The sequence below is a fragment of the Hemitrygon akajei genome, chromosome 14 (genome assembly GCF_048418815.1).
Source record: "Hemitrygon akajei chromosome 14, sHemAka1.3, whole genome shotgun sequence".
Lineage (NCBI taxonomy): Eukaryota > Metazoa > Chordata > Chondrichthyes > Myliobatiformes > Dasyatidae > Hemitrygon > Hemitrygon akajei.
This window is the reverse complement of record NC_133137.1, coordinates 90170167-90182927: the sequence shown is the minus strand read 5'-3', so window position 1 is coordinate 90182927 and position 12761 is coordinate 90170167. Positions and strand designations below refer to the sequence as shown.

Below are 12761 nucleotides of genomic sequence, written 5' to 3'. Positions count from 1 at the left end.
CAGACCCAGAGATCCCGAACCAACAGACCCAGAGACCCCGAACCCAACAGACCCACACCCTGAACCAACAGACCCAGACCCCGAACCAACAGACCCAGAGAGACTCCGAACCCAACAGACCCACAGAGACCCCGAACCCAACAGACCCAGAGACCCCGAACTTAACAGACCCAGAGACCCCGAACAGAACAGACACAGAGACCCCGAACCCAACAGACCCAGAGACCCCGAACCCAACAGACCCAGAGACCCCGAACCCAACAGACCCACAGAGACCCCGAACCCAACAGACCCAGAGAGACCCCGAACCCAACAGACCCAGAGACCCCAAACCGAACAGACACAGAGACCCCGAACCCAACAGACCCAGAGATCCCGAACCCAACAGACCCAGAGACCCCGAACCCAACAGACCCACAGAGACCCCGAACCCAACAGACCCACAGAGACCCCGAACAGAACAGACCCACAGAGACCCCGAACAGAACAGACCCACAGAGACCCTGAACCCAACAGACCCACAGAGACCCCGAACAGAACAGACCCACAGAGACCCTGAACCCAACAGACCCAGAGACCCCGAACCCAACAGACACAGAGACCCCGAACCCAACAGACCCACAGAGACCCCGAACCCAACAGACACAGAGAGACCCCGATCCCAACAGACCCAGAGACCCCGAACCCAACAGACCCAGAGACCCCGAACCCAACAGACCCACAGAGACCCCGAACCCAACAGACCCAGAGACCCCGAACCCAACAGACCCACAGAGACCCCGAACCCAACAGACCCAGTGACCCCGAACCCAACAGACCCACAGAGACCCCGAACCCAACAGACCCACAGAGACCCCGAACCCAACAGACCCAGCACACCGGACTCCGCCGAACACATACTGTTGATTTGCCGAACCCCATCTTCTCCAACCACCAGCGGCATCTTCTTCCCCTCACCTCCTTGAGGGGAAAAAAATCACTAAAACTTCCCAGGGCGCAAAGTGCCCGCTGCCAGCGAAAGCCTTTCGCCTCCAAGTTCCGCTAAAGGATAGTGTCGTGCACCCAGGGTCCTGGGAGCCGATTGCCCCTGTGCTAAACCCCTTGTTTAGTTTCACCGGGAGTACTGGGTGCGGGGCGAAGGTCCCGTCACTGCCCCCCTGGACGGCGGCGGGGCGGTTCTGGGTCAACCGCGGTCCCGCCCCTCTCGGAGTCAGCAAGCCGCCAGTCCCAGTCCGTCTCAGACAGCCGAGGTGCGAAGAGCATCTGAAGAAACCTGTCCGCTCCGCCACTGTGCCAGAAACGGAGAACCCCGCCGCCATGGAGTGGAAACGACTGGCGTTGCTGTGCTGTGCCGCCACCGGCGTCCTGTTGGCGGGTAGGTGGACACTCTTACCCCTTCCTGCCCTTCAGTGGGGTATCAGAGCTCCCTCTGCAATGTTCTTCCAAATGAGTAACCCTCCAACCTAACTCTCCCAACTCCCTCTGGGAGTATCTCACTCCTCAACCCGAGATGGTGCCGACTCGCTGAGTTTATCCGGCACCTACAGGCTCTTGTGTCTCCGTCCACCCTCCACTTCAACCCCTCAACTTCCCTCTTTCTATCTTGCTCCGTTAACGATCAATCCTCTCCCCATTCCTTCATCTGTCTCAGCTGACCTCTCCATCCACCTCTCCCTTTTCCTCCACACACCTTCTCCCTGCCTCCCTACTTCCCTACCCATCTCCCTCTCTCTGCTTCCCTCCCCACTTCCCCTTCCCTCTTTTGCTCCCCTCCTCTCTTTTCCTCTTCCCCTTCCCTCCTCCCTTCTTCCCTCTTCCCCTCCTTCCTTCCCCTCTCACTTTCCCTCCTTCTTCCCTTTCTCCCACTTCCCCTTCCACACCCTCCAGCCATCCCCCTTCCTCCCTCTTTCCCATCCCCTCTCCCACCCCCTCTCACTTCCCCTTCCCCTCCCTTCCTCCCCATCCTATCCCTCCCTTGTGTTTCTCTGCCTCAGGACAGGACAACAGATTTTTAACCCAAAACCTCAACAATCCCTCTTCCATCCCCCCCCCCCCCCCACCCAATCACCACTGCTCCAACACACTGGAGCACATAATCTGCATTGTCTGCAATCTCTTGTTTTATTGTAGTTGGGATATTCCGTGGAGAAACACCCCTCCTCTCCCCTGTTTCCAATCTGTGAGCTGACGGTCATTTCAGTGGGAAAGGGAGAGGAAGATCTACACCCCAGTGATTCACACTGTGCTCTCGCCCACCCCGCTCTCTGTTTCACTCTGCCTTGTTTCTCTCGCAGTTCTGAGCCAGGCGGAGGGAGCCACGGTCCGGGTGGAGAAAGATGGCGAGCCCCATGATACAGAAAGTAAGGAGTGTCCCAGTGTAATCTACCATTCATCCCATATTTGCCAGCAAATAGACATCTCTCCCACTCTGTCTCTCTCCCTCTCTGTCTCACTCTCTCTGTCTTGCACCTTTCTCCCCCCGTACTCTTCTCTACCTGTACCTCTCCCCCTCTAACTTTCCCCATGTCTCCCCATCTCTCCCTCATATGTCTCTCTTTCTCTCTCCCCATCTGTCTCTCCCCCTCCCCCGTCTGTCTGTCTCTCTCTTTCTCTCTCACCCCCACCTTCCCGTCCACCTGTCTCTCTCTCCCTGTCTGTCTTTCTCTCTCTCCTCATCCATCTGTCTGTCTCTTCCCCGTCTGTCTCTCTCTCCCACATCTGTCTGTGTCTCTCTCCCCCCCCGTATATCTGTCTGTCTCTCTCTCTCCCCATCTGTCTCTCTCTCTCCCCCCATCTGTCTCTGTCTCACTCTCTCTCCCCATCTGTCTGTCTCACTCTCTCTCCCCATCTGTCTGTATCTCTCCCCCATCTGTCTGTCTCTCTCCCCGTCTCTCTCTCTCTCTCCCCGTCTCTGTCTCTCTCTCCCCATCTCTCTCTCTCTCCCCATCTCTCTCTCTCCCCGTCTCTCTCTCTCCCTTCCCTGTCTCTCTCTCCCCGTCTGTCTCTCTCTCTCTCCCCGTCTGTCTCTCTCTCCCCTCCCCGTCTGTCTCTTTCTCCCTCCCCGTCTGTCTCTCTCTCTCTCCCCGTCTGTCTCTCTCTCCCCTCCCCGTCTGTCTCTTTCTCCCTCCCCGTCTGTCTCTCTCTCTCTCCCTGTCTGTCTTTCCCTCTGTCTATCTCTCCCACTTTGCCCTTCTCTCCCTCCCTCCCTCTGTCTCTCCTTCTGATTCTCTCTCTCTCCCTCTCCCTCTGTTCCCCTCTCTCTCTCAGTCTCCCGTGTCTTCCTCTGCCCATCTCTCTTGCTCTGACTGTCACGCTGTCTAATTTTACACCTGTCTCTCTGTTTGATCTATCTGTTTCTCTCAGTCTGTGTCTCTTTTTTTTCTGTCTGTCAGTCTTGCATTCTCACTCACTCTCTCTCTGCATGTCTGTCCCTCTCTCTCACGCTCTGTCTTCCTTAACCTCACAGGCAGCAAGAAGCGTGTTTTCATGTCCGAGCCAGCTGCTTCGACCTTTCTGAAACGGCGAACCAGGCGATCGACCATGGCTGAGTTGGCGGGTGAGCAGCCGGGGGGAGAGGGAGCGAATGAGGGGGAGGAGGGAGAAACCAGGGGCGGTGTACAGGTGATCCTTTACCTCTGAGTGTTAGTAGGTGGAGGGAGGGAGAACAAATTAAAAAGATCGAGGCAGAGACGGGGATAAAGGAGGTGGAGGGAGAAAAGGAGTGGAAGGGAGAGAGGCAGGCAGTAGAAAATATAAAAGACTGGGAGGGAAAATGAGGGAGACATAGAGGAAGGAATTGAGAATAGTGGGAACAGATAAATAAGGAGAGGAAGAGATAGATAGATCGAGGTAGAGAGGGAAAGGTAGATGGGGACACAAGAGTCTGCAGTTGTGGAGAATCCCACTGGGGCTGGCTGCATCAGTGGGGTGAGAGAGAAATTGTTGATGTTTTGGGTCGAGTAGTGAGGTACTCCCAGCGAGGGAGATAGGAGAGTTACACTAAGAGAAGGGGATACTTGGCCTGTTCTCTGCACACGTCACATCTTTTAAAACCTGTTAGCCATCGAGTTTCCAGGAATTTGTGTCGCTTACAAGGCTGAAGGTGTTATATTTGAATGTACATTGAAAAAAGTAGATAATTTTGTAACGCAACTAGAGATTAGTAGGTCTGATATGAGGGCATCATAGAGTTGTGGCTGAAAGCAGGTCATAGTTGGGAGCTTTACATCCAAGGGTACCCATTGTATCGAAAGGTCAGGCAGGTAGGCAGAGGGGATAGGGTGGCTCTGTGGTAAAAAATGAAATCAAATCCTTAGAAAGAGATGACATAGAATCAGAAGATGTAGAATCCCTGTGATTAGGCTCAATAAGGATGATGGAGAAAGCCTCTTCACATCAACTACTGATGGATGGGGATTTAAATATTGGACCAAGAGACAATGTGAGGAAAATCTTCACTCAGATTAGTTCTGATCTGGAATTCACTGCTGTAACTGGAGGGAAAAAGTTGACGTTTTTGATAATCGTAGTTTTTTTACTAGAGGGCATAGTTTTAAGGTGAGATGGGTGAAAGTTTGAAGGAGATACACTGGGTAATTTTGTTTTAGACAGAGTGTATTAAGTACTTGGAATCTGCTGCTGATGGGAGATGGTGGAAGGAGACACTGCAGTGGCAGTTAGAAGTTAGTTCGACAGATCCATGGTCATATAGGGAATGGAGGGATGTGGATACGGTACAGTGAGATGGGATTGGTTTAATCTGGCATCATCGTTGGCACAGACATTGTGGGCCACAGGGCCTGTTCCTGCGCTGTACTAGGGGAGCTTACGAGAAATAACTTGCAAGCTGTGGGGATGCAACAGGATTGCTGTACTAGACACAGTGGGCCAAATGGCCTCTTTCTGTGTCCTTACAGTCCAGCAATTCCGTATGTTTTGCCATCCACTTTCAGCATTAGCTGGAAGTGCAAAGTGCAGGTCTCTTGGCATCCACATTGCCAGGATCGATCAGCGAGGCTGGGAACTTGTTTTGGGGGACTTTGAGGTTCATGTTGCGTGTGTTCCTGGAATCTGGTTACCCTGTCTCTATGCTGTTTTTGACCGGTTTGATTGGGACGATCAATGTGGACTGGGGCACTTCAGTGAAGAATGGCCCTGATTGGCTAGTGATGCTGAACTGAACTGAAGTGAATACTTCTGGACTGCTGGTTTGATGTCTGATAGTCTACGTGCTGTTCACTTTGCTTTTTGCCATTTGCTCAATTTGTTCTTTATTTCTTGCACGTTAAGTGTTTTATGTTTTCTTGAACGTGTTTCCTTGTGGCTGCCTACAGGAGGATGAATCTGTATTCTGTACACATACTTTGATAAGAAATATACTTTGGATCTATGAACACAATAGGATCAATGAAAAACCACACACAACAAAGACACACAAAAACCAATGAGCAAACGACATCAAACTTTGCAAATGCAAAAAGCAAAAGAAATAAAATAATAACAATAAATAAGCAATAAGCACAGAGAACAGGAGTTGAAAAGTCCTTGAAAGTGGCCACAGGTCTATGGTTTGTGGGATCATTGTTGGGGTGATTGAAGTTGAGTTGAGGCATTTCTGATGATGGGTGTTTGAATTGTCGCTCTTATTCTCCGCAGATGCTGCCTAACTTGATGAGCAGTTCCGTTTTCAAATCATATTTTGTATTTATTGTTAAAATAATCTTTCCCGCAGCGGAAAACCAACAGAGGCTCGCTGCTGATGAGCGAAGGAAGGAATACCATGAGGAACAGTTGAACGAATGGGAGAATTATGTGGAGGAGGTGCAGGATGGTAAGAAGTCAAAGTCTCTGCAGGTGATACGTGAAGCTGGAAAACAGTCTAGAAGACAGAACGTTACAACACACTACAGGCACTTTGATCCATGATGCTGTGCTGACCTTTTAACCTACTTTACAAGCAATCTGACCCTTCCCTCTCATTATAGCCCTCAATTTTTCTATCATCTTTGTGTTTATCTAAGAGCATCTTAAATGTCCCTAATGTATTTGCCTCTACCACCACCCCTGGCAATGCGTTGAGAGCATAAATTGGGAGCAGATGTTCTCAGGTAATGTACAGTGAAAATATGAGGGTTGTTTAGGAGCACTTACATGGGGTTCTGGATAGGTTTGTCCCATTGAGGCAGGGAAAAAATGTAAGGGTGAAGGAACCATGGTTGACAAGAGAAGTGGAGCATTTGGTCAAGAGGAAGGAGGAAACTTACTTAAGGTTTAGGAAGCAAGAATCAGACAGAGATCTCGAGAGTTATAAGGTAGTCATGAAGGAGTTTAAGGGACTTAGGAGAGCCTGAAGGGGATCATGAGAAGGCCTTGGTGAGTAGGATTATGGAAAACCTCAAGGCGAAGAACAGAGGGATGACTAGAGTGAGGGTAGGACAAATCAGGGATAAAAGAAGAACAAGCATGGAGTCGGAGGAGAAAGGGGAATGTTCTTAACAAATACTTTACTTAAGCATTCATTAGTGAGAGGGACCTTGACAAATGTGAAAACAGCGTAGAACAGGCTAATTGCTGAAACGTCATTATTATGAAAGAGGATGTGCTGCAACTTTTGACAAACTTTAGAATTGCTATGTTCCTGGAACATATTGGATAACCCTGGGAATTATAGCCCAATGACTCTTGCATCAGCAGTGAGCAAACTATTGGAGCAAGTTCACAGAGACAGGATTTATGAGCATTTGGAGAAGCATAGTCTCATTAGAGATAGTGAACATGGCTTTGTCAGGGGGAAGTCATACCTCACGAGAGGTGTTTGTGGATTTTTAGTAAGATGTTCGATTATGTTTCCCATGGTAGACTCACTCGGAAACTCAGGAGGCACGTGAACCAAGCTTGCCCACAAAAGGAAAAGAATGGTAGTAGATGAAGTATATTCTGCCTGGAGGTCAGTGACAAGTAGGTTTCCATTTGGTTCTGTTCTGAGATCCTCCTCTTCTGATTTTTAAAATGACTTGGATAAGGAAGTGGATGGTGGAGATGACACGAAGGTTGGTGGTATTGTGGGTTGAATAGGTTATTGTAGGTTACAATGGGACTTTAACAGAATGTAGAGTTGGGTTAAGAAGTGGAAGATGGAGTTCGATCCGGAAAAGCATGAAGTGCACATTTTGGTAGGTCGAACTCAAAGGCAGAGTTCCAAAGTTAATGTCAGGATTCTTAGTGGGATATTGAAGTCCAGATCCAAAAATTCCTCGAAGCTTCTGCATAAGTTGTTAAGGTAATTACGAAGGTGTATGGTGAGTTGGTCTTCATTAATCCAGAGACTGAGTTCAAGAGCCTCGAGGTAATGTTGCAACTTTAAGTCAGGTTAGCCACATTTGGAGTATTGTGTTCAGTTCTGGTTGCCTCATTATAGGAAGGATGTGAAAGTTTTAGAGAGGGTGCAGAGGAGATTTACTAGAATGCTGCACGGATCAGAGAGCAGGTCGTATGAGGAGAGGTTGGGTGAGTTAGGGCTTTTCTCTTTGGAGCGAAGGAGGATGAGAGGTGACTTGTTAGAGGTGTACCAGATAAGAGGCATAGATAGAGTGGACAGCCTGCACCCTTTTTCCAGGATGTAAATGGCTAATGTGACAGGGCATAATTTTAAGGTGTTTGGTTGAAAGCGTGGGAGGGTGGTGGATGTCAGAGGCAGTTTTTTCACTCAATGACTGGTAAGTGCATGGGATGCTGGGCCAGGGGTGGCGGTAGAAGCTTACAGGGACATTTAAGAGGCAGTACTGTACTGTATTGTTCTATGTTCTGGAGTGCTTAGAATTAAGGTGAGAGACATTAATTGGTAAAATAAAAACTGGTGTATTCTTGTCACAGGTACCAAGTGAAAAACTTGTGTTGCATACCATGTATACAGATTAATTCACTACAGCAGTCCATCGAGGTTGAGCAAGTCAGTGCAGGCAGACAATAAGGTGACCACGGGGTAGGAGCTGTCCTGGAGCCTGGTGATACGTGCTTTCAGAGCTCGTTGGGAGGGGTGGCTGGAGATTATCTGGGTCGGGTGGAGTCTTTGATTTTGCTGGTGCTTACTAAGGCAGTGAGAAGTGTAGACAGGGTTCACAGAGGGTAGGCTGGTTCCACAGTGTGTTGAGCAGTGTCCACAACTCTGCAGTTTCTTGTGGTCATGGTCAGAGCAGTCGCCATACCAATTTGCGATGCATCCAGATAGGACGCTTCCTTGGTGCAGCAATAAAAATTTGTAAGATCAAAGGGGACATGCTAAATTTCTTTATCCTCCTGGGGAAGTTTTCTGGCCGTGACATCAACGTGGTTGGATCAGGACCGGCTGCTGGTGATGTTCATTCATAGGTACTTGGAGCTCTCAGTCCTGACGACCTGAGCATCGACGATGTAAGACAGGATCCGGCGCACCGCTCCCTTCCTGGAGTCAGTGACCAGCTCTTTTGCTTTACTAACATTACGGGAAAGGTTGTTGTCATTACACCATGTTGCTTCTCCTTCCTCAGACTCATTGTTATTTGAGATATGGCCCACTACGGTTCATGGCCGACAAAAGGAGCAGGATCAGGCCATTCGGCCCATCGAGACTGCTCCACCATTCCATCAGGCCTGATTTATTATCCCTCTCAATCCCATTCTCCTGATTTCTCCCTGTAGCCTTTGACACCCTGATTAATCAAGAACCTATCGACCTCTGCTTTAAATATACCCAGTCACTTGGCCTCCACAGATTCACCACCCTCTGGCTTAAGAAATTCCTTCATCTCTGTCTTAAATGTGAAATTTCTTAGGAACACATCTATCATGTTACAGCAGAACTACCTGTAGTTCCAATTTCCAGGCAACCAGCAATGCAAAAATACACCTGAGTTCAAAGAATTATACCAAACAGAAACAGGCCCTTTGGCCCAACTGGCCTGTGCTGACCAAGATGCCCCATCCAAGTTAGGCCCATTTGCCAGTCTTTGGTACAGTACATATCTCTCTAAACATATCTATGTACGTGTCCAAATGTCTTTTAAAAGTTGCTATTTTGTACCTGCCTCAACCACTTCCTTTGGCAGCACATCCTTTGTGGTCAAGGAATACCCCACAAGTTCCTATTAAATCTTTCCCTTCTCGCCTTAAACCTTTTCCCTCTAGTTCTTGATTCCCCGGTCTTGGGAAGAAGACTGAGTGCTTTCAACCTATCTATGCCCTAATGATTTTAAACATCTGTGACACAGACATCCCACCCTGCAAAAATTCATTTCAGGGAGGTAGCGCCATCAATTTGGGGGAGACTCCCAGGAGAGGTGGGATGTCTGTAATAGAGTGGCTCCTTTGCAGCTAGACAGCTAGTTTAAATAACATTAGCTATGCTAATGAATGAATGACACCTGTTAAACTCACCTCTCCTTCCCCTCCCTCTCCCAAAAATCGATTTCCGGGATGTTGTATATCATTTACGGGTGTCAGGGAGCCGCTATCAGTTTGCGGGAGACTCCCGGAACTTCCAGGAGAGGAGGGATGTCCGCCTGTGGGACCTACGCTTTAAGTTAAAAAGTTCTAGTCCGTCCAACCTCTCACCGTGACTGAGTCCCTCAAACCTTAAAAACGTTCTTGTAAATCTTTTCACACTCCTTCCAGTTTAATATAGTTTCTTATAGCAAGGTGACCAAAACTGAACGCAATATTTCCAGCATCTGCAGATTTTCTGGTGTTTGCAATATTTCAGGTGAGGTCTCACCAGTGTCTTGCACGTCTGCACATGACCTCCCAATCTGTACACTCAGTGCCCTGGCTGATAAAGGCCAAAGTTTCAAAAGCCTCCGTCACCACTCTGTCTACCTGTGACCCCACCTTCGGTGAGCCATGTAGTCGTACTGCAATCACTCTGTCCTGCAGTGCTTCTCAGGGCCCTGCCAGTTACTGAGGAAATCCCATGTGGATTTGACTTTCCAGAATGCAACATCTCAGACTCCATTTGCCATTCCTCGGCCCACCTACCCAGCTGACCATTATATCATTTGTGTAAAGTTAGTCTCAGTCATCCTCACGGGGACCTAGCTAACAATTTCTATTTGACTTATTTTCTTTTCTCAATCATTCCACAGAGCAATACGAAAGGAATCGTGAAAGGGTTGAATCATGGCGTCAGTGGCATTATGATGGTGTTTATCCTCCCTATCAATACAACCATTACTATTATTAAAAGAAAGTCACAACCTAGCTCCTTGGAGTGAAGGTGTGTGTTACGGTTTAAGCAAAGTGATGTCGAACTAACGGATGTGTTTTACAGTAAAGTAGGAGAACAACCAAAAATTATATTTCAGTTTTAATGCAATTGCTTTTAGAAGATAAACAAAGCTTTGGTAAACACAGTATCTTTACATTTTCAATAAGTTCAGAAATATTAAATATTTTATTAAGAAAGTCAATGTTTTATGAAAAAACATGATATATGATAAATAGCGATATTTGTAGAGTCATAGAACATTACAGAACAGAAACAGGTTCTTCGGCCCATCTACTCCATGCCGAACTATTGTGCTTCCTAGTTCCATGCATCTGCACCTGTACCATAGCCCCCCCATATCCCTCCCATCCATCTAAACTTCTCTTAAATGTTGAAATCAAACCTCTTCCACTGGCAGCTCATTCCACACTCTCACCACCCTCTGAGTGAAGAAGGTTCCCCTTATGTTCCTCTTAAACATTTCACCTTTCACATTTAACCCATGACCTCCAGTTCTAGTCCCACCCAACCTTATGGGTAAAAGCCGGTTTGCATTTACCCTATCTATACCCCTCATAATTTTGTATTCCTCTATCAAATCTCCCCTCATTCTCCTATGATCCAGGGAATAAATTCCTAACCAATTCAACCTTTCCCTACAACTCAGCTCCTCAAGTCCTGGCATCAGCCTTGTAAATTTTATCTGTACTCTTCAAATCCTATTGATACCTTTCCTGTAGGTAGATGATCGAAACTGTTCACAATACTTCAAATTAGGCCTTGCCAATGTCTTATTCCATGAATAATACGAGTTTACAAGGGAACTATCAATATCATCCTGTTGAAATATTTTCTCTTGGGTTAGATTTAAACCAAATCCATTTTAAAGGCCGTATCAAGCTTGAAACACTGCCAATTTGTCTTGAAATATTTGAGCTGTTTATTTTCCTTTTTATAGTATTTTTTTTTGTGTGTTTAACCTGTACCACAATTGCATGTAAAATAGAATAATGTAGCAGAATAAGTATTAACCCCATTGTTTTTGTTGGTTTTGACTTTATCATAAGTTTAACATGAATTATTATGGTGGGTTCAGTGTGCTGTAGTGATAATTAAAAATAATGTTGGTCATTCTGTTAATCTATGGAACTTAAAACATTTTGTAGTCAGGTCTACACAGACAAAAGTGCAATAAATTGTAATGATGTCAATGTCTCATGGTGGTACTCTGTTGTCATTCAGTTGTGCTCTCTCACTATTAAAGACAAGGTTAACATTCATTTCGAGAGGTCTAGAATACAAAAGCAAGAATGTAATGCTGAAGCTTTAGACCGCACTTGGGATCTGGTGAACACTTATCAGCCGCTTCTCTAAGAAAGGATGTGCTGGCATTGGAGAGGGTCCAGAGGAGGTTCACAACAATGATTCTGGGAATGAAAGGGTTAACATATGAAGTGCATTTGACTCTGGGCCTGTACTCACTGGAGTTTAGGAGGCTGAGAGGGGTATCTCATTGAAACCTATCAAATATTAAAAATATCTGGATAGAGTGGATGTGGAGAGGATATTTCCTATAGTGGGCAGTCTAGCAACAGAGGGCACAGACTCAGAATGGAGGAACGTCCATTTAAAACAGAGACAAGGAAGAATTTCTTTAGCCAGATGGTAGTGAACCTGTGGAATTCACTGCCGTAGACTTCTGTGGAGGCCAAGTCATTGGGTGTATTTAAAGCGGAGGTTGATAGATTCTTGATTAGTAAAGGTGTCAAAGGTTACAGGGAGAAGGCAAGAAAATGGGGTTGAGAAGGATACTAAATCAGCTGTGATGGGATAGCAGAGCAGACTCTATGGGCTGACCAGCCCAATTCTGCTCTTCTATCTTATGGTCTTAAGCATGGACATTCAATCTAGGCTGCTCGCCCTCCACTTACCTCCAGTTCTGTCCCATGGGTGCCATGCTGGTTCATGGGGAACAACAACTCTTCCACAAATGGGACTGGTAATCTATGATGTGGTCTGCTCCTACTATTGATAATGCTAGGTCTCTGTCCAATCCTGATCAGAATTCACAATGCCACATTGAATGCTCCCTCTTCAGTTGGATCAGTCATGGTCCAGAGATTACTGGAGCCACAGGAAGGAATCGTGCATTTCTTCCAAGAAAGCTTTGTGAACATCCTTGGATTTTTTCTTCTATGCACATGGTAACCTCTTCCCATGACAGAGCTGGTAGTAGTGCTTGATGTTGGATATGAGAGCGGATTGCACACACAGGTCACCCCAGGCCTTCACAGCCAATTTTGGTTCTACCTGCCATTCCCTCTTTCCTAATGGCCCCATTCTCACTTCCTTTACTTATCAGTGTCCAGCACTGGTAACATTTTGTGTTCCTGCTCATCTCCCTCCTGTCTCCACCCTCACTCTCACCTCCTCCCTGCTGATGGAGGGTCTCAGCCTGCGACCTTGGCTCAGGTCCAATCGCACACCTTGTCTTCTCTCTACCCTGACTCTGTCAAATGTGCCG

The 12761-nt window shown here is 47.2% G+C and overlaps 1 protein-coding gene across 1 annotated transcript; it reads left to right on the top strand.

Moving 5' to 3' along the window:
• Nucleotides 1–1220: 1220 nt before the first annotated feature.
• Nucleotides 1221–11453, top strand: ucmaa (upper zone of growth plate and cartilage matrix associated a). The gene is made up of 5 exons (XM_073066994.1): nt 1221–1375; nt 2295–2360; nt 3467–3556; nt 5732–5830; nt 10116–11453. Exons 1-5 carry the CDS (start codon nt 1318–1320, stop codon nt 10211–10213), a joined length of 411 nt encoding a protein of 136 aa, XP_072923095.1. The 5' UTR covers nt 1221–1317; the 3' UTR covers nt 10214–11453.
• Nucleotides 11454–12761: the final 1308 nt, after the last annotated feature.